Here is a 21,526-nt window from a genome sequence, read left to right as displayed (position 1 = left end):
ACAAATGAAGGGGTAGGTTGCAGGGTCTGGCAAAGGTATAGCGCAGTCTGGCGGTGTTCTCTGGAGAACTCTGCTTGGTCTACCTCCTGTGTCCAGGGTCCCCGAACCAAGAGAGCGACCTCCTCTTCATCCTCGGTCTTCCGCACCCTCTTCTGCCCCGCCTTGTGGGCGTGATCATTACTGAAGCCTCAATGGGGGTTGGAACTTCCAGGCCAATGCTGGGATGGCTAACCACTACAGGGCACGGCTGCACATACCTATAACTCAGCACTTGAGAAGTAAGGCAGGAAGAATGGGAGCACAAGGTCATCCTCGGCTACACAGTGGATTTGAGGCTAGCCTGGGCTACATGAAGTCCTGTCTAAAAAAACAAAACAAACAAAAAAAGCTTTCCTGCTCTTGGTTGTCCTCTTAGGTATTTTGTTACAGCAATAGGGTATTGACCAGCAAAGCTAAGATCATAAAATTAGGTTATGGCACATAGATTTTATTCCGGTTTTCTCATAGCACGTTTTATTTCTGTCTTGTTCCTTGAATAGAAATTGAACATGGCCTGTGCAAAAGTGGTTTCTTCTAAAACAAGGTTGCATGTTTTCCTATAGAAATCGTCCTATTACGTTCAGTGTCTGACTCATAGTGATATATTGAAAATTCTCTTCAACCGGTCCAACTATACATTTTGATTTCATCAGTACAGCTATACATCATGACTCCATAGTTTTCATAACAGCATAATAGAACCTCAGAGATACTAAGTCCCTTTTCAATATCTTATTTCAACTTTGGTACTTTCTGGTGTAAAATTCAATGTGTACTTTCTTCTTTTTGGGCTTTATTTTATTTAGACTTTTTATATAATGCGGAGTCAGCGGAGATTTCAATATATGTGGTATTTTGGGTTTAATGTTGTGTTGGTGCCCTTGCTTACCCCTGAATGGCGTTTTGGTCCTAGGTTGGCTATGACATGAGTAAAGAAGCTGCCAGGAGGTGCTATGAGAGATCCGGCCTGAGACCGAGTGACATCGATGTGATAGAGCTCCATGATTGCTTCTCCGCCAATGAACTCCTTACTTACGAAGCACTGGGGCTCTGTCCAGAAGGTAGTGTCTCCAAAGAGGGCTCCTTGCCCTGTGTAAAGCCCACTGAGGAGTCACTTTCATCATTAAACAATAGAAGTCACTAATTGCCTTTCCTTGCATGTTGGCTCTGCCACACTGTGCATGCAAATGGGATGTAAGAAGTTTTGGTGGGAGAGTTTTCAGAACATCCAGTCTTGGACAACACCAACCCGGGCATAACAGAGGGTATACTTCATTTACATTATGCAAATCAGTACTTAGACTGTACGGTTACATTTTAAAGAGGATTTATTGGGAAAGACTTGCAGAGAGGAAAGCGGAAAACTGATGGGTGGGGTGGGAAGGGTCCTCTCCCTTTCGAAAGTACACCATTCTTAGTGAGTGAGCTTTGGTTGCTTCACTTCATGTCAGCACTCCATGGTCGGTTGTTTATATTTCTGGCATGCTCAAGGGCATATAGTTGCATCTTATTTTACTTTTAATTTGCATATCCCTCATGACTAATGCTATTGAACATCTTTTTATGTGCTTATTGGTAATTCATTTATCTTCTTTTAAAAAAAGATTTATATTATCTTTATTATGTATATATGTTGATACCTGTGTGTGGGTATGTGAACATGTGACTTCAGTGCTCCCCTAGAGCTAGAGTTACATTGTGAGTCACCCAATGGAGTGTTAGGAATCAAACTTGAGTCCTCTAGGGAAGAGTAGTGCATGTACTTAACTGCTGAGCCTTCTCTCTAGGCCTCATGTACCTTCTTTTTATGTATCATGTGTCATGTCTGTATATCTATTTAAATCTCTGCCCTTTGCTTGTCTGTTATTTGTCTTTATTATATTGCAAGAATTTATATATATATATATATATATATATATATATATAACATAATATTAACACATATACTATATATATATATATATATATATATATATTTTCCAGATACAGGTCAATGATAATCATTTATGTTGTGAACATTTTCTTCTAGTCCAAGAACATAGTCTTCTGTTTAGATTGACCGATTTATTTATTTATGTATTTATTTATTTATTTATGGTTTTTTTGAGACAGGGTTCCTTTGTGTAGTTTTGGTGCTTGTCCTGGATCTCACAGCGATCCGCCTGGCCCTGCCTCCCAAGTGCTGGGATTAAAGGCGTGTGCCACCACCGCCCAGTTTAGATTGACTGTTTCAATATGTTTTCTACTTGTGTTCTGTACTTTTCCTTCTCCGTTCTCCTTCTGTTTTCTTTTGCATTATTTGAACATTTATAATACACTATTTTAATGTATTTACTGGCTCTTTGTCTTGACTTTTCAAAATTTTTGTAAATGATTAGTTATGATTATTGTGTGTATTGTGTTCATTGGCGTGCACATGGCATAGTGCATGTTAGGAGGTCAGAGGACAGCATCATGGAGCTATTTTCCGCTTTCACTCTTTGTATGGGTTCCAGGATCACACTCAGGCCACCAGGCTTGTGCCATGAGCACTTTACTTGCTGAGCCATCCCATAGGCCCTCCCTTTTCCCCAGGCTAGCCCTAACTTGCTACATAGCTGACAATGACCTTGAACTTCTGGTTCTTCTGCTTCTATTTTCCAAGTTCTGCAGTCCACAAAGCGAGCTACATCCTTAGCCCTCTGTTTCTTCTTCTTCTCTGGAGGCTGCTAATAGCATGGCCTCAGCACTGTTGGCACCTGAGCCCTGTCATTCTGTGGGGGAGTTTGCACTTTTTAGGGTGTTCTTGGCCTTCTCATACAAAATGCCGCAAATGTCTCCCACGGTTGTGACAACCAAAAATGTCTCTAGATGTTACCAAGTCTCTTCCTGTGGCAGAATCTCCCCAGTTAGGAACTACTGCTCCAGGTCATGGTGTGTACTTAACCTTCAGCGACCTTGTAACGTCGTGCCTCTTCACATGCAAGGAAGAAGCCAAGCCACCATATAGGCCCATCTTTGCCTTCATGGACCCCATTGTTGTAGTTGCCAGATGTATTGCATCTGTTTATATTGAGAATATTAACATGGTGAAATAATGTTTTGCCCTCATCATATCTTGAAGACATTAAGAGGAAAGTCTTGAACACCTTGCACGTGGTGGCGCACGCCTTTAATCCCAGCACTCAGGAGGCAGAGCTAGGCAGATCTCTGTGAGTTCGAGGCCAGCCTGGGCTACAGAGTGAGTTCCAGGAAAGGCGCAAAGCTACACAGAGAAACCCTGTCTCGAAAACCAAAAAAAAAAAAAAAAAAAAAAAAAAGACGAAAGTCTCTTTTATATTTACCTAGATATTTATAATTTTTGTTACTTTCTTCATTCTTAAAGATCGTGTGTGTGTGTGTGTGTGTGTCTGTGTGTGTGTCTGTGTGTGTGTGTGTGTGTGTGTGTGTGTGTGTGTGTGTGTGTGTGTTACAGAATGCTTATTGAGGTCAAGGACACTCTTCATGTTTGAGATGTCTTTCTTTTACTGCTCATGGCTCTACAAGCATCTGGGGATTCTCCTGTTTCAAATCCAGGCCCTCATGTTTGAATGGCAACACTTTACCCACTGAGCCATCATCTCCCAGCCCAAGACTGACTCGGACTGGCAGGTTTTCCTTCAGTGACAAGTTCCTGAGAAAAGGACCAAAGGATGATAAATAAGAAGACAAAGTTTGGGATCAGGTCTCATACAAGCATGGCTCATGTAAAGGTGTTTATTGAAAAGTACAGCATCTTATATACAGTGTGCAGGGAAAATGAGCACAGTCAGCAGAAAGCTACCATACAGTGGTCAAAGTCACCAGGGAGCTAATCAAGCCAGTTTGCACAAAAGGAACATAGGAAATGCGTCACTGGCCAAGCACACAGCATCTTTGAGACTGATAAGTCCAGTCTCTTCCTGGGGAAAAGGCCAGGTTTCCAGGAACCAAACCCTTAACTCTCTTGAGGGGCCTGTCTTAAGTCCCAGACTGGACCTGCCAAGTCTACCTTGGGCAAGGACACAGAAGTAGCATTCTCTTTGTCCTTTCGTCAGGGCCTCTGAGGATGCCATGGGTGGGCCTGGCTGCCAACAAGACCCATGTTGTTTCTTCTTTATTTTATTCTCTGTATGTGTTTTGCCCAATGTTTGTATGTGCACCAAGTATATGCCTATTGCCTGAGCAGGCCAGAAGAGGGCATCGGATCCCCAGGAACTGGAGTGAAAGCTGTGTGACTGCTTGTGTGTGCTGGGAACTAAGCCTGAGTCCCCTGCAAGACTTGTGTATACTTTTTTTAAAATAAAACAAAATAAAATATAATATGTTAAAACAAAAACTATCACATTGGTGTTGGACAAAGCAAACAAAGAGAAGAAAAAGAGCCTGAGAGAAGGCACAAGAATCAGAGACCCACTCGTTCTCCCATAAGAACACTAAACTGAAAGCCATGATATATACTCATAGAACCTGGTGCAGACCTGTGCATGCTGCAGCAGTTTCTCTGAGTTCATACGAGCTTTGATCATATTGATTTAGAGGGCCTTGTTTTCTTGTCATCCTCCATGCCCTCTGCTGGATCTTATACTCTTTCCACTTCCTCAGAGGTAGGGGTGGGTGGGTGGATGGATGTGTTCCTCTGCCCTGATGGAAGGGATTTGATAGAGACATTCCATTTAGGGCTGAATGTTCCAAGGTCCTCCCTCTGCCCCTCCCCACCACCTGCCTTTGGGACAGGGTCTCAACATATAGCCCTGACTGACCTAGAATCCACTATGTAGACCAGGCTGGCCTTGTATTCACAGAGATCTACCTGCCTCTGCCTCCCAAGTGCTGGGATTAAAAGCATGAATCTCTACGCCCAGCCTGTACATGCTCTTAACCACTGAGACATTTTTCCAGCACCCATGAGCACCCATGATATTTTTAGCCTGAGGAGTCTTTCAGCATTTTTCTCCTTCCTTCCTTCCTTCCTTCCTTCCTTCCTTCCTTCCTTCCTTCCTTCCTTCCTTCCTTCCTCACTCCCTCCCTCCTCTCTCCCTCCCTCTCTCCCCCTCTCTTTCCCTCTTTCCTCCCTCCCTTCCTTTGTGAGATAGTGTGTAATGAACTCGAACTCCTGATCCTCATGTCTTCCCCTCCTCCCAAGCACTGGATTACATACATACATAATCATGCCTGGTTCTTTCAGTTCTCGAGATTGAACCCAAGTGCTTGTGCATGCTAAGGCAAATGCTGTACCAACTGAGTCACCCCTCTTATTGCATTCTTTATAAAGCGGGTCTTATAGATGAATGATCATCTTTTCGTTTCATCTGCAAATGTCTATAGTAAGCCTTAATTCCTAAAGGAAATATATGCTGCACTTAGATTTCTGAGATGTTATACATTTTCTCATAGCTTTTTTTTTTTTTTTTTTTTCCGAGACAGGGTTTCTCTGTAGCTTTGGAGCCTGTCCTGGACTAGCTCTGTAGCCCAGGCTGGCCTCGAACTCACAGAGATCCACCTGGCTCTGCCTCCCCAATGCTGGGATTACAGGCATGCTCCACCACCGCCCGGCTATCATAGCTTTGAATATATTTTGTTTTAGTCTTTTGAGTTGTTTGGCCCTGGTAATTTTCCATTTTTTCTTTTCTTTTCTTTCCTCTCCTTTCCTTTCCCTTTCTTTCTTTCTCTTCCTTCCTTCCTTTCTAATTTTGTTCCTAGGTTTTATGTTTGTGTGTGTGTGTGTGTGTGTGTGTGTGTGTGTGTGTGTGGTTTGCAGGCTAGTCTGGAGCTACTGACCTTCCTGCTTGTGTCCAGACTCTGGGCATGTGCCACATTCCCTGTTCCTAATACTTGTTCTGCCCTGATTGCCTTTTCCACAATCTGGGATTACAGTGATGTCTGCTTTAGAGTTTTGATATTATCCCACAAGTCTGTGAAACACTTTTTTGTTTTGTTTGTTCTTGTAGAATTAGTGACCAAACCTGGGGCCGTGCACATCTGTTCATTTTTAAATCCCTTCCTGCTCTGAGCCACTGCAGTAAGACTTTTCTCTTTCTTTTTGTTTGTTTCTTTCTCTCTCTCTCTTTTTGGAGACGGTCTTGCTGGCCTTGGTCACATGACCATCTTCGTGCTGCAGCCTCCAGAGTGGTAGGATGTCTTCTGTTCTCTTTTCTCGTTTCTCTTCCTTTCCTTTCTTTCTTTTTGGAGACAGATCTCAGGCTGGGGATCAGGCTCAGTAGGCACAGTGTTCACCTCACATGCAGGAGAACCTCAGTTCAGTCTCCAGTACTGAAAAAAATAAGAACAAAGGAACAAAGAGCCAGGGCTGTTCTGTGCAGCTTGTCTGGAGCTCACTATTAGGGAGCCGGCCTTGACCTTGCAGCCTCTGCCTCTGCATGATGTGTGCTAGCGTCCCAGGCATGGCCACCACATTTGGACTTAGTGTTTTATTTCAAACATTTCACTTTTCAAATTTATATTGGATCTGTTTTCTGGCTTCTTGGCTCTGTTGAGAACTCCTGTCCTGGGGTTTATTTCTTTCACCTCGCATCTCTAGCATCAGTTTGAAAGTCCTTGAGAACTTTGTAATCTGGACTTCCAGCTTTTGTATCTACTGATGCTCTTTCCCTCTTGGGGGTTGGTTACATTCTGTTCAGATTCTTTGCAGGTTGAATAATTTTAGATTGCATCCTGGATAGTATGAATGTGACTTTATCCAGTATCCTCTGGAGAGGAACCATGGGGCCTGTGGAATATGGACAGTGGGGAAGCCTGGATAGTATGAATGTGACTTTATCCAGTGTTCTCTAGAGAGGAACCGTGAGGCCTGTATAACATGGACAGTGGGGAAGCCTGGCAGCAACCTCCAGTGTCAATCTTTAGGATTATCTCCTCCACATTTTATTTTTGAGACAAAGTCTGTTGCTGGGATCTGGGGCTCACTGGTTTTAGGTTAGGCAGGCTGGCCAGTGAGCCCCAGGAATCCACTTGTCTCTGCCTCCCCAGCACTAGGATTATAAGCACACACACACCAAATCCAGCTTTTTATGTGGGTACTAGGGACTAAACTCAGTCTTTTTGCTTCTATGGTAAGCAGTTCACTGACTGAGTTATCTCCCCAGATCCACACTGTTTGTGATGTAGAGAGCGGTCAGTCCAGTTTGTCGTGACAAGTTCTGTCTTGCCTTCTGAGGTGACGACCTACCCATGTTTACTTCCTGAGCCTGAGCTGTGCTGGTTTGGGGCCATCCTGTGCATCAGGAGCCAGCCTCAGACATGCATGAGTCTGCACTTGGCATGGGGGTGGGCGTCTGCTCGGGCGCGCTCTACTGTGGCCTTCTTTGCTTACAGCCTATGGGTTTTCTTTTCCTGGTTCTGTTGGGTGGAAAGGTGGGGTTTCAGTGGGATGGTGGTGTACACCTGAAATCCCAGCACTTTGGAGGCAGAGGCAGGAGGATCACGAGTTCAAGGCCAGTCTGAAAAAGCCAAACGTGGGCTCGGGTGGAAAGGGAGTGGGGAAGGCTTAGCTCTGTAGTGCTGACACTGCCTGTGTTGCCGGGCTGGGCTGTCTCAGGATGCTGCTCCCCTGTGCAGAACTGCTGAGGACAGCCTGAGAAGTTAAAACTGGAGTTCACCCCGTGCAGTGGCTTCCCTGAGATTTCCCTTGCTAATCTTCCTGTCTCTGTTTGTTTGCCAGTCATCAGGTAGCTGTGCGGAGGGAGCACTGTATACATGCCTTCAGCAGTGGCCGTAGGAGAGGAGCATTGTGTGTGAGGAAGGAGCACTGTGGGGGGAGGAGCACTGTGGGGGAGGAGCACTGTGGGGGAGGAGCATTGTGTGTGGGGAAGGAGCACTGTGGGGGGAGGAGCACTGGGGAAGGAGCACTGTGGGGAAGGAGCATTGTGTGTGAGGAAGGAGCATTGTGTGTGAGGAAGGAGCATTCTGTGGGGGGAGGAGCACTGTGGGGGAGGAGCACTGTGGGGGAGGAGCACTTGGGGGAGGAGCACTGTGGGGGAGGAGCACTGTGAGGGGAAGAGCACTGTGGGGGAGGAGCGCTGTGGGGAAGGAGCACCATGGAGAACATGCTTTGTTAGCAGAACCAGAACCCAGTTAAATATACGTGATGATGACTTTCAGGTTCATAGCTCAGCTCTGAATGCTTCCCTGAAATCTAGATTCAGTGAGCAAGCTGCCCACTTTTCAGGGTGTTACAGGCTCTTTCTTGTGCTGTTTTGATTTGCTTTTTGATGGCTTGTCATCGTCTCAAACCTTCCATCTTTGACATCCTCCAGTTGCTCACACTGGAGACTGTAGAATCATTCTTCTTAAATAGTTATTATTTGTGTGTGTGCACATGTGTGTAGAAGTACTCACAAAGGCCAGAAGAGGCTGTTGGAGTCCTTGGTCACAGAGGTTGTCAGCTGCTCAAGTTTGTTTCTGGGAACCAAACTTGTTGCAAGAGCAGCGGTGCTCTTCACTGCGGAGCCATCCTTCCAGCCTCTGCAGAATCAATGAGTCCTCTTCCTCACACCAGCCCCCCCCCCCCTCCCTGTGGAGTCCTGTTGGCGCTGGAGCGCCTGCAGAGAAGTCTGAGTATAGCGCTTCTTGCCCGGTTTGTCACTGCCGGCACGGTTTCATAGGCTGTGGTCATCTCAGCTGCCCCAGTGCGCGTGGACGCCTTCCTTCAGGCTCTTTGGTTGGTAGAAGCAGGTCGGTGTGATTCCTCTCTTCCACTCACAGAGAGGCACAGGCCGAATGTTGTCTCTTTACTCCTCACCTAGGCACCCCAGCCCCTTCTTTCTGTGACCACTCTCCTGCAGCCACGTTGCCTCCTTTTTCAAACACTCTAGGTTCATTTTCCCCTCAGGTCCTGAGTCCAGAACCCCATATGGTTTGTCCAGGACTCTCTTCCTTGTCCCCACTCCCGCAGACTCTTTTCTTTCCTTCTCTCCATGGTGCAGTGGCTACTCTGTGTACCGTCATCTGGACCACACCCGTACCGTAAACAGCACACCTGGAGCCCCCAGGTCTTATTATTTGATCAGAAAAGTATCTGGAAGAATATTTTATGTAATTCTTGCACTTGTATGTATTTTGTAACCTCCACTAAACAACCAACACATTATTAACAGGCAATGTGGAGGCCACCAAGCATGTGAAATAAATTTGTAGTTGGTTTTTGTTTGGACTTTGGTTTGAGACAGAGTTTCACTGCATAGCCCTGCCTGTTCTAGAACTCAATATGTAGACCAGGTTAGCCTTGAACACACAAAGATATGCCTGTCTCTGTGCTATGATAAAAGGCCTGTGCACCATTCCTGTGACTGTGAAATAATTTTTTTTAACCCTTATGGTTCAACAGTGTTTTTAGTCTTCCTTAATTTCATGAAAGTGAGGTTTTTTGTCTGTTTGTTTGTTTTTGCTTTTGCTTTTGTTTTTGGTGGTTATGGGATCAAACACCAGGACATGAGCATGCTAAGTAAGCACTCTACCACTGAGCCACACCTACAGTCCTGCTCTTTTGTTTTGTTTTTTTGAGATGTAGCTTTGGCTGGCCTTGAACTCACAGGGATAGCCTGCCTCTGCTTTCTGAGTGCTGGGATTAAAGGTGTGTGCCACCACAATCAGCATGCTCTTTTTTTAAATTAAAAAAACTATATACTACACAGTAATACAGCTGAAACCAGAGAGAAAATCAATGCATTTTGGAAACTTAGGAATTTTGAAACTATAATTTCCAGTTAAAGTGTTGCAGAGCATTTGTTTTGACTGTATTGGTTCTTGTCTGCCTCTCTGTTAACAGTTGCTCAATTTGGAAGCTACAGGGCTATTAGCTTTGTTTGTAAGTGCTTTGCTTCATGCAAAACATTTTTGAAAGATAAGCCTTTATTGCTCAATATCATTACTCAACACTTGAAAGCGTTTGTAATAAATTATTAAGCTCTTAAGAAATGTTTATATTAAGAAATCCTCGGCTATATAGAAAAGTTAAGCAAACGTGCATCTGGTCTAATGTTAGTTTTTAACTTTTGTGAATATTGATTTTTCTTTCTATAGGACAAGGCGGAGCACTGGTTGACAGAGGAGATAACACATATGGAGGAAAGTGGGTCATAAACCCTAGTGGTGGACTCATTTCCAAGGGACACCCACTGGGAGCGACAGGTAACAACACATGCAGATCTCAGAAATTTTTATTACTTTTGTCAAAATTATACTTTAGACCCTGATTTGTCTTTTAATTCTTTTTTACACTTATTTATTTATATATTGTGTATGTAAGAGTACACATTCATGTTCTATAGTACACACATGTGGAGATCATAGGGCAGTTTGAGAAAATCGGCTCTCTTTCCAATTCTCTATGGGTCCTGGGGGTTAAACTCAGGTCGTCAAGCTTGGTGGTACGTTTATCTGCTGAGCCATCTTGCTCTTCTTTTTATTTTTCAAGACAGTCTAACTCTATAACTCAGCTTGACCTAACTCACTGTGTAGTTCAGGGTGACCTTAAACTTTCAGCAGTCCCCCCTGCCTGCTCCTCCCCTGTCTGCCCCTCCCAAATGCTGGGATCATAGGTATGGGCCACTGTGAGTGACTGAAGTCTGTGATTTCAGTATGTCTGTGTGACGAGAGCCTTGTTTTCTCTTTCTTCCTTCCTTCCTTTCTTCCTTCCTTCCTTCCTTCCTTCCTTCCTTCCTTCCTTCCTTCCTTCCTTCCTTCCTTTCTCTCTCTCTCTCTCTTTCTTTCTTCCTTCCTTCCTTTTCTTATTTTTTTTTAAAGATTTCTTTATTTTATTTATTTATTTGTTTATTTTTTATGTACATTGGGATTTTGCCTGCTTGAAGATACCAGGTCCCCTGGAACTGGAGTCACAGACAGTTGTGAACTGCCATGTGGGTGCTGGGAATTGAACCCAGGTTCTTTGGAAGAGCAGCGAGTGAACTTAACCGCTGAGTCATCTCTCCATCCCATCCATCCCTGTGTCTGGAGCTTTACATGCTTCTTAACTGCAGTCACTTGATTTCCCTTTACCTGCAGTGCACTTAATTCTCAAGATGTTTCCTAACAGCTGCTAGACTAACCAGATAAGATCATTTCAGATGAGCACATTCATTACATGTTGGTTAGCACTGCATGGAACTCATCTTCTCTTGAGAAAACCAGACTAGAAATTATGAAATAAGAATGTCACTATGGGGCTGGCTGGAGCGATGGCTCAGAGGTTAAGAGCCATCCATGGCTCTTCCAGAGTTCCTATGTTCAATTCCCAGCAACCACAGGGTGGCTCACAACCATCTGTAATGAGATCTGGCGCCCTCTTCTGGCCTGCAGGTAGAATACTGTATACATAATAAATACATCTTTAAAGAAAAGAATTTCACTGTGGGTCTGCTGCCCACTGGCCACATGATTCTTCTGACCAGTTAGCAATTAATCACCTTGACCCTTAGGTCTTTAGCTGAAAAATGAGAACTTTAGTATTGCAGTTTCTAAAATAACTTAGTGGTTTGTTTCTGTAAAGGTAGACAGGTTGTGTTTTTTTCTTTATTAGCTTGTACGTGTTGATTAATGGAATATTTTAACTTCTTGCAGTTCCCACAAGAGAGAAGGTATAACAGTGTATTATTAAAGCAGTTAACCTTGTTTTATTTCTGTTTAAAACTCAAATTTCAGCTGAGCATGGTGGTGCACACCTTTGCAGTTGGGCTTTTTTGTGAGGACCACCGGCTCCCCAATAATGACATGGAGCTTATTATTAATTATAAAAGCTCGGCCAATAGCTTAGGGTTATTGTTAACTAGCTCTTACAAGTTAAATTAACCAATTTTTATCAATCTACTTTTTGCCTTGTGGCTTTTATTACCTGTACTCTGTACTGCCCATGCTGCTTCTCTCCATCTGGCTGGCAATTCCCCCCCTTCTTCCCAGTGTCCTGTGTGCCTGAAAATCCTGCCTAGCTATTGGCTGTTCAGATTTTTATTAAACCAATCAGAATGACACATCTTCACAGTGTTCAAAAAGACTACTGCACAACACACCTTTAATCCCAGAACTCGGGAGGCAGAGGAAAGAGGATCTCTGAGTTTGAGGCCAGCCTGGTCTACAGAGTGAGTTCCAGGACAGCCAGGTCTATTTAAAGTACTCTGTGCCAAAAAAACTAACAAACAACAAGAAACCGCACAGATCTTATAAGCTTATAACATAGTAGAAAATAGGAAAGCTAGATGGATTGGGGAGGAGAGAGGAAGAAAATGTGACAGGTTGCAGGGTCTGTCGTGTTAGCTCAGTGGTAGAACACTTGTCTAGGATACAGAAGGCGCTGAGTTCTGTACCAAGCTCTTCGAGAAAAAAGGTAAACGAGGGAGGGCCAGGTGGGCAGACTTGCATATTCACAGGTAACTGCAGTGTGATGTGCTACCTTGCTATTGGTGTTCTTATTATCTCTTCTTTGGTTTTTTTTTGTTTTTTTTTTTTTTCTTATTATGACATTTAAAAAATTGGCAGGGGTGTACTATTTTCTCTCTTCTATGGAATTTTTTCTTTATAAAAGTCTGTCATGGGTGCTCTGGGATAAGCAGGATGTATCTTCCTCTTGCCAGAGTCTGCCTTCCAGTAATGTCATACCCCTCACATTAGACTTTTGTAAGAGTTATTTTATTTTAATTATGTGTGTGTGCTCACGCATGCGCACATAGAAAAGGTCATCCTTGGCCGTATAGAAAAGCTAGGGTGGGTTACATGAGACTCTGCTATCAAACAAAACCATACCCCAAGTTTTTGTTTATGTAAGTGCATATATTGTATAGTGATGTCTTCACCTATCTTAGATCCTTTTAACCTCTTTCTGAGACAAAATCTGCTGTTTAGTTCAGGCTGGCACTCACAATATAGCCAAGGCTGACCTGAACTCCTGTCTTAGCCTGGAAGGCGCTAGGGTTGTAAGCATGTGCCACCTCACCTCACCCAGCCTCTTTATTCTTTTTAATGCCCACATAGTATTCTTATAAAATCACTTACTGACAGACATCTGGGTTGTGTTAGTTTATTCTCACAAACAGGTTGCAGTAAGCATGCTTGTACACACCTGTAGGAATCATTCCAGATGTGTCAAAGATACACACTTACAAATTAGCCAAGCTTACCAAACTTTCTTCCAAAGAAAATTATACCAGCGTACATGCCATCCATAGAGTAGGTAAAATATGTCTTTTTCTATGATCTTGTTAACATTGGATTTTCCTACCAAATTTGACAAAATTTGCCATGCCATTCAGTTGTCCTAGTCTGTTTTCTATTGCTGAGATAAACACCATGACCAAAAGCAGCCTGGAGTGGGGGGGTGTATTTGATCTTATGCTTCCATATCACAGTCCAACCTAGAGGTGAGCACTTATCGGGGATTGTGGAGGAGCACTGCTTGCTGGCTTGCTCTCCTCGGCTCACTCAGCTTCTTTTTTTAAACCAGGATCACTGGCCCAGAAATGGCACTGCCCACAGTGAGCTAGCTGCTCGCCCCCTTGCCTCAGGCTAATCAGATGATGGCATTTTCTCAATTAAAGTTCCTTCTTCCAAGATGGTTCTACCAAATGTCAAGTTGACAAAATAATAATAATAATAATAGTAATAATAATAGTAATAATAATAATAATAATAATAATAATTTAAATAAATAAAATTAACCAGCACAGTTGTCTTCCAGGGGTACTAAAAAAGCCAACCCAAAACAGGCAGGAGCATAGAATGCACTTAGTTTTAAAATATTTTGAAGGTAGACGCAAACATACCGTAGTATCATTTCTTAGCTCTGTTGTTCATTCACATGTGTGTGGATGTGTGGTGTGTATATGCACAGGTGTATGTGTACATATGTGTGTGTGGGTGCACATGAGTGCATGTGCTTGTGGGAGCCTGAGGACAGTGCCACGTGTCACTGGGGTGCCGACCCATCCACTTGATTTTTGAGACACTGGCTGGGAGTTTACCAAGTGGGATAGGCTGGCTAGCCAGGGAACCCCGGGGTCCTTCTTTCTTTGCCTCCCTAGCACTGGGATTACAGGCATCCACTACCATGATGTGGTTTTTGTCTGTTTTTTATGTGGGTTCTGGTGACCAAACTCAGGTCCTCAAGCTTGTGTGGCGTCTTACTGACGGAGATCTTCAGATTGATCTTGAAGTGTTTCAGGGTGAGGGTAGGAATGTGAGTGGAGCAAGAGAACTCTGAGGGCGGGAGCTCCACTTCTCTGTGGGTATGAGGATAAGTGTTTAGAATGCAGTTAGGAATTATATTGGTTCAGGAAGTGGGGGCGGTAGTCTCTCTTAAGACACATGACCTCACCATTTTTCCTTCCTGTCGAGTGGGCCTTCAGTCTAATTAGACAGCAGTTGATGGCCATCAAGATATGAGTCACTATTGCACCTTCAGGGATATCTTGCTGTGCTGGTCATTTTGTGGTTCATAGGCACCACAGGCGTGTAGGACTGTTGATTTCTCATCCTCGTTTTTATTTCCAGCTTGCACAGCACCTTCTGGTACTATGAAAGTTCTCGGGAAGGAGGCTTTGGGTTAGATCCAGCTCAGCTCCTCTGAGTCCTGTGTCCTGTGTGTGCTGTCTCTAGCAACAGGCACTCACCTTTGACTTCTGGGATGACACCAAGGGCAACAGGCCTTCATTGTTTTGGGAGTCTCTTGAACTCCCTTGACCAGCAATTCAAAGGGAGGTTTCTCATGCTTGGCACTGGGATTGTTTTGTTAGACAGTCTATGGCCCTTGGGAGAAGATTTATCATCCCAAGTGGTGTAACTTCATTTAAACAATAAATACGTGTGTGTATGTGTGTATGTGTGTATGTGTGTGTGTGTGTGTGTGTGTGTGTGTGTATACACAGACACTTACATGCACTGTAGGTATTTTTAGGTAAATATAAAGTTATATGATCCCTTATGACTATTTCAAACATTCTTAGTGTTATAGATCCCTCCCTCTCCATCTGTATTTTCTCCTTCTCTTCTCTCCAATTTGAACCCCTTCTCCTACCCAGTTTTTCTATTTCCCACTTAATATCACCGACATCTTCCTAGTCCCCCTCCAGAGCTCAGTTCAGCCTTTCTCATTGCTTTTCAAATGCTCCCATCTCAAAAGAACCAAGTGAGTTAACTTTAGAAACTCACTATGTAGCTCTAGCAGTCATGGAACTCAATATGTAGCCCAGGCTGGCCTTGAACTCACAGAGATCCGCCTGCCTCTGCCTCGGGAGTGCTGGGATCAAAGGTGTGCGCCACCAGGATCGATGATCGGCTAGATGCAGTGTTTTCGATTTCCACATGCCAGAAAAGAGTGAGTTGAAGAAAGCGTGCGAGCATTTCACGATCTCTTTTAAATGCTAGATCTCTTAGCGTGGGAACTAGCTGCGAATCTTGGGCTTTAAATGCCTGAGGCGAGGGTGGCTTTGGCGGGAAGTCCAGACTAGCGGCTGGCGTGGGGCGGGTGGGCGGAGACTTCGCTCTAACGCGGCCCGGGACGCTCTGTGCTCGACTCGCCAGGTCTGGCTCAGTGCTCGGAGCTCTGCTGGCAGCTGAGAGGCGAAGCCGGAAAGAGGCAGGTTCCTGGGGCAAAGGTGGCTCTGCAGCACAATTTAGGCCTCGGAGGAGCCGTGGTGGTTACACTCTACAGGATGGGTTTTCCTGAAGCTGCCAGGTAAGTGGCATTTCAAGTTCTGTCACTTTGTCCTGAGTGTAAGTGCCGCTTGCCTATTTAAACAGATCCACAATTTGATTAAGCATTTGAGGGCAAGTATGACATTACTTCTCTAATGTGACTTTACAAGTTGAGACTGTTCGTTTGTAAGCTCAGGCAGCCTTAGGAACATTTTGTTCAGAAGGAGGCAGCGAAGCCAGGGATGGCTGACCCACACGCCTGCAGAATCCAGACAGGTCTCCTTTCGGTTTTCTTTCCACGGCTGGCGATCTCCCTTGGAGAAACCCGTGGACCCTTGCAGACCCGTTTCCGAATCAGGCCCTCATTGCTCGAATTCCTTGTGTCTTGCTTCCTTCCTCTCCTGACGGGCCTGCCCCTTCAGGTGCCTCTCGGACCCCTCAACTTCTTGCAGCCCCTCAGGGTTCCTCCTTTTCTAAGACCCAGCTTTCCTCTGTGTGCCTGGTTTCCAACCACCTTCTGTAACTAGTTCCGGGGTATGTCTACCCTCTTTGGACTCTTCCTCTCTTTTCTCTTCACTGGCTCCTTACCTGTTACCAAACACCAGCCAATCTCCCCTGGTCCACAAAGTCTGTTTTTCTTTTCTTCTTGCTTTAATTATTCCTTTTCATGATGAGCCTTTTGTTTTGTTTCATCGAAACAGGGTTTCTCTGTGTAGCCCTGGCTGTCCTGGAACTCACGTTGTAGACCAGGCTAGCTTCAAACTCGGACATCTGCCTGCCTCTGCTGGGATCAAGGGCATGCCCACTGGCCATGATGAGCCTCTTACAGTGAACCGCTTTTACTTTGGTGTGTGCTGGTATACCTCAGGGTCTGCATTGGGGTCAGGTTGTGTTCTGAGCCGAATGAATTGATTATCCTTGACTGTATTTTCCATCCTTAAAAGCCTTTAACCGCACTGTAGCTTCTTAACACTAATGGGCTCTGTTTCTCTTGAAATTCTTGGTAATTGCTTAATCATTTATTCGCACATTTTGTCCTACTTTGTAGGGTACTCTTACGGACTCCATTGTAGTCTTTACTTTTACAGACTTGGGGGTGTTTTCCTCTCCAAGATCTCACTCTTCTTTCTCTGCTCAGAATTTTATTTTTGTTTCCAACGTTAAGACCCATCTCAGACTATCTCCTTTCACATGGCCACAGCCTTTTGTGGTCCTTAGGTCCTGCTCCAGTTCTGGTCTCTTGAGGCTTCATTAAAGTTGTGGCTTTTCCTGCCCCTAGGGTCTGCCTCATAGTGAGTAAATGCTTTTGAATCAAACAAAGGAAGTTGAATCTTGTTCTGAGTCGTCCCTTCTGTGCTGACGACCTTGGAATACCACCCAGTTCACTCTTGTAGTTGAAACTCCTTAGTAAAAGTCAAGCTATGAAGAGCCAACACAGATGGTATAATTGACATAGATACTTCATTTTCTTCAGAGTAAGATTAGGAAGTTTGTCCACAGATTTCTTTTTCGAGACAGTCTCACATTGTAGCTCAGGCTAACCTTGTTTTAGAGGCAGTGGTCTTCCTGCTTCAACTTAATATAGTCTTGCAAGTTCTCATATGCATAATGGTGTCTACAGTCTGTAGACTATAAATATAGTCTATAAACCACAGTTAGGATACAGAATGAGCCAGGCGGTGGTGGCACATACCTTTAATCCCAGCACTCGGGAGGCAGAGGCAGGCAGATCTCTGAGTTCGAGGCCAGCATGGTCTACAGAGTGAGTTCCAGGACAGCCAGGACTACACACAGAAACCCTTTCTCGAAAAACAAAAAAAGAAAACCCCAACAACAACAAAAATACTGCCCCCCCCCCCCGGGGGGGGGGGGATCCAGAGGTTTTCTGCCTCTGCTGTTTGCTCTTTTTATGAATGTAAGTAAATTCATAAAGAAGGCAAACAGCTGGGCACTCCTTCCATTTTAGTGCCATTGGTGGCTTTTCTAACTTTCCCTTCTGTATTTATCAACTGATATTCTGTTTAAGAAAAACGTTCCCTCCTCTCCTGTTTTTAAATGTATTCCTATATACTGTATGAAATCATGAGTCCTTTATCCATGGGGTCACACTCCTTTAGTATCAGTTATTTTGGTGCTCAGAATGCCCCTGGTTTGGCCAGTGGGAGCCCCCTCAAGCTGACACTTGTGTCCCATGATTCTTTGTAGTACTTTCTCCCCTCCCCCCTTTTTTTTGGCTCAAGAAGGTAGTCCAATCTCTTCTTGTACTTTCTTTTTAAATGTTTTAATATTTATGTGTGTGTGTGTGTGTGTGTGTGTGTGTGTGTGTGTGTGTGTGTGTATTTGGGCATGCATATGCAGGTGAGTGACTATACCAGATTCCCTGGAGCTTGAATTGTAGATGGTTGTAAGGAAATTCAGGTCCATCTCTCCAGCCTCTCTTGCATTTTCCACGTCCCGTCCCTAGCATCAGTCATTTCTCCAAGGAATCTTGGTTTCCTTTAGTGGAGAATGATGCTGAGACACTGTATACAGCTGCTAGCTAGCTAGGTGCTCGTTCTTGCCCCTTCAGGACCTTCTCAGGAGACACATACATGCATCAGCTTAGCTTTTTACATAGTTTTTTTTTTTTTTTTTTTTTAGACATAGCTTTTTACACAGAAATTTAGGGACAATATGATGTGATTTATGTGTCTCTATACTCACATAGCCACCAGTTTTTAGCAGTTGGAATAGGAATTTAGAAAACTAGTTAAATACCATCTGTAGACTGTCCTTTTAGTTGTGTGAGGGCTTTTTTGCTGTTTTTGTTGCTGTTTGTTTGTCTACCTGTTGTTCTCCAGACACAGGGAGAGGTGACCACAAAGAGCACCCTGCTAACCTTTTCGTCACCATTTTGAGCCTGTGAACCTTTTTGTCACTTAGAAAATATTGAAGGTATCTACTACAGAGTTCAGAAGACTTCCAGAGTGTGCCTGCACACACTGCAGGTGTTGGGTGAACCGTGAGTTTATTCCCCAGCACATTTGCCTTCCTTCTTCCCTGGGCCTCTAGTTCACTCCCCTGGCCAAGTGGTTGAAATTATTTATTGAGTTTGAGGTATCACTCAGGAGTTTGGAAAAAACAAACTTGATATTTTTTTAGTACAAAATGGGAACTCTCCCCTTGTCACAGCCCACAGCTTGGTCGAGGAGGATCTGGTTGCACTTCCCACCATATCCTGAAGAGGTTTCTTTTAACTGCCAGCTCTTGAGGCTGAATATCTGTAATGGCACGTGGGCTCCTCTGCCAGCTCAGAGGTCAGAGGACCTTGCTGATTGTTTGTGACCTTTACTCCGCAGTGCAGTCATGCATTGCATAGCCCTCTCAAATCAGAACAAGCAAGCGATGACCCGTTACTTATTTGAGACTGAATGACTGAATTGGAGGACTTTCGTATGCATCTCAAATACTAAGAATAACTGTAGCCCTTTTAGAAATGATTTGAAACTATTAAGACACACTTTCTATGCTGTGCAGTTCACCATTTAAAGTCTGTTCAGTGATTTACAGGATTACCAGTTTTCAGAACATTTTCATTATCCTCGACTCCCCACACATATCCCAAATGCTTTCACTTCCGGTCTGTGTCCCTGGTAGTCTGGCAGCTGCTCACCCACTCCCTGTCCCTTTGCCTACTCTGCATTTTTCATGTGAAGGAAGTCATATGGTATTATTCTCTCATGACTGGCTTCTTTGATTTAACGTAGTATTTCCAAGGAGCTTTACTCCTTTTGAGGGCTGACTAATACCCCTTTTGTGAAAGCCTGGCCTTACTCTTGTCGTTACTGGTCTTCTTTACTTTAGCGGTCCTTGTGCATGGGAAGTGACACCTCACAATTTTGGCTTGTGTCTCCTCCATAGCTAATCATTTTCTGAACATCATTTTCTGGGCTGCTTATTCGCCATTTGTGTATCATAGTTGGAGAACTATCCGTTAGAGCCTTGGGCAAAATTGGGTTATTGTTGAATTGTAAGAGTTCTTTAAAAAGGCCTGGCATGTGCCATGAACACACTAGGTGCTTTGTATTAACATTTTATTTTTATTTCCTGGCTCTGCTGGATATTAAACCCAGGGCATGTTTTGTGTGAGCTAGGAAAGTGTTTTATCACTGAGCAGTGCTTCTGCGGCCCCATTTCTTTGTATAAAAACCCCACGTGCTAGGTAGTACCAAGCTCACTGTAGATAAACTGGAGACCAGAGTTAAGACAGTTGAGCTAAAGGAAGTTTCAGATTAAGAAGTAAGTCTTTGCCACCATCACAGTATAGAGTTCCTGTTACATTTTACCTCTCTACTTCCAGCCTGTGACTGTGGATACAGAGCCTGGGAAGGCCTGGCAGGGAACCTTGCCATCTATCTAGTGGGAATCCAAACACAAACTCCAATATTCTTTAAATTAATCTTGAAGCCCCTTCCAATAGTATGCACTGCTAGACTTATTCCAGTAAACTTGTATTTACCAGAGTCAAATAAAAACCAACCACAATTTAGTTTCTACTAAAATTTTGTATCAAAAGAAGTTATGAGATTCTTGGCACAATGGCACGCATACACTTGTATTCCTTGGACTTGGGAGACTGAGGAGAAGATCACTTGAGCTAGCCTGGGCAACATGGCAAGACAAAAAAGTAATCAATAAAACAAAAAGAAATCAGGAGAAGCATCTTCTGTTTGAGAGATATCTGAGTTTAAGTTATTATTCAGTTTCTTTTAAATAAGGTATGTATCAAGAAAGGATGTTCAGAAAATATTGACAGTATTTTTCATGTTAACTTTTTTTTAAATTTAGATAATCTGAGTTGGTTAATCAATGATGAGCTTTTTCAAACAAGGGAGACCTTGACCTTTGGAAATATGTCTGGACCTGCCACATAGTCAAGATACTTTGTACACTTTTGGGCTGCCATGATTGGACCTACCACATAGTCAAGATACTTTGTACACTTTTGGGCTGCCAGGATCAATTGTTTTACCAGATAGAGTCAACAAGTGTTTATCTTAGAAAAGGACACACTGGTGATTAAAGGTTAAAAGCCAGGCTGATTGATTTAAAGCAGGGTTTCACTATGTAGTCCTGGCTGGCTTGGAGCTTGCTATGGCCCAGGGTGGCCTAGATTACAGAGATTTACCTGCCTATGTCTCTGAAGTGTTGAGATTAAAGGCATGTATGACCCATGAGACAGTGTTTTCCTTAAGACTCATTCATTTGTTTTATGTGTGTGTCTGTTTTGTCAGAATGTATGCTTGTGAACCACATTCATGCATTGCCTGCAGAGTGCATTTGAGTTGCAGATGGTTGTGAGCCACCATGTGGGTTCTGGGACTAGAACCTGAGTCCTCTGCAAGAGCAGCAAGTGCTCTTAACTGCTGAGTCATCTCTCCAGCTCCAGAATTTCAGTTTTATAAGATGTAAAGGGTTATAGAGCTACATGGTGCTGATAACTATTCAACATTCTGAAAACATTTAACATCACTGAACTGTAGATGTAACGGTCTTATTAAATAAGAAACACAGAGCCAAATGCAGAGTTAAAAGCCCAAGAGGTCAGAGCAGTAGCTAAGAGCTGAGACTAAGACCGCCTTCTTACCCCAGCTGCCACTGTCGTCCTTGCCCTGAGAAGGAAAGCTACTTCCTATGTCCTGTCTTTTATTGACTTTCTGTTCTGCCTTCTCATTGGTTGTAAACACAACCACATGACCTCCTCATCACTGCCTGTCTATACAGACCTCCAGGTCTCTATGGTTGGTATTGAGACTGAAGGGGTATGTCTCCAAGCTGGCTGTGTCCTTGAACACTCTGACTCTGCCTGCCA

The 21,526-nt window shown here is 43.9% G+C and overlaps 1 protein-coding gene across 1 annotated transcript in view; it reads left to right on the top strand.

The window, feature by feature from the left end:
• Scp2 (sterol carrier protein 2) overlaps positions 1 to 21,526 on the top strand; it is an 89,748-nt gene that overhangs the window by 37,145 nt on the left and 31,077 nt on the right. Inside the window, exons 10-12 of the mRNA XM_036179096.1 lie at positions 953 to 1,100; positions 10,078 to 10,185; positions 15,562 to 15,715. Of these exons, the coding sequence (XP_036034989.1) occupies positions 953 to 1,100; positions 10,078 to 10,185; positions 15,562 to 15,715 (410 nt within the window). The remainder of the gene's footprint in view (positions 1 to 952; positions 1,101 to 10,077; positions 10,186 to 15,561; positions 15,716 to 21,526) is intronic.

This window comes from Onychomys torridus, chromosome 2 (genome assembly GCF_903995425.1).
Source record: "Onychomys torridus chromosome 2, mOncTor1.1, whole genome shotgun sequence".
NCBI lineage: Eukaryota > Metazoa > Chordata > Mammalia > Rodentia > Cricetidae > Onychomys > Onychomys torridus.
Note: the sequence above shows the minus strand (reverse complement) of the source record. Positions and strands in the feature narration are given on the sequence as shown.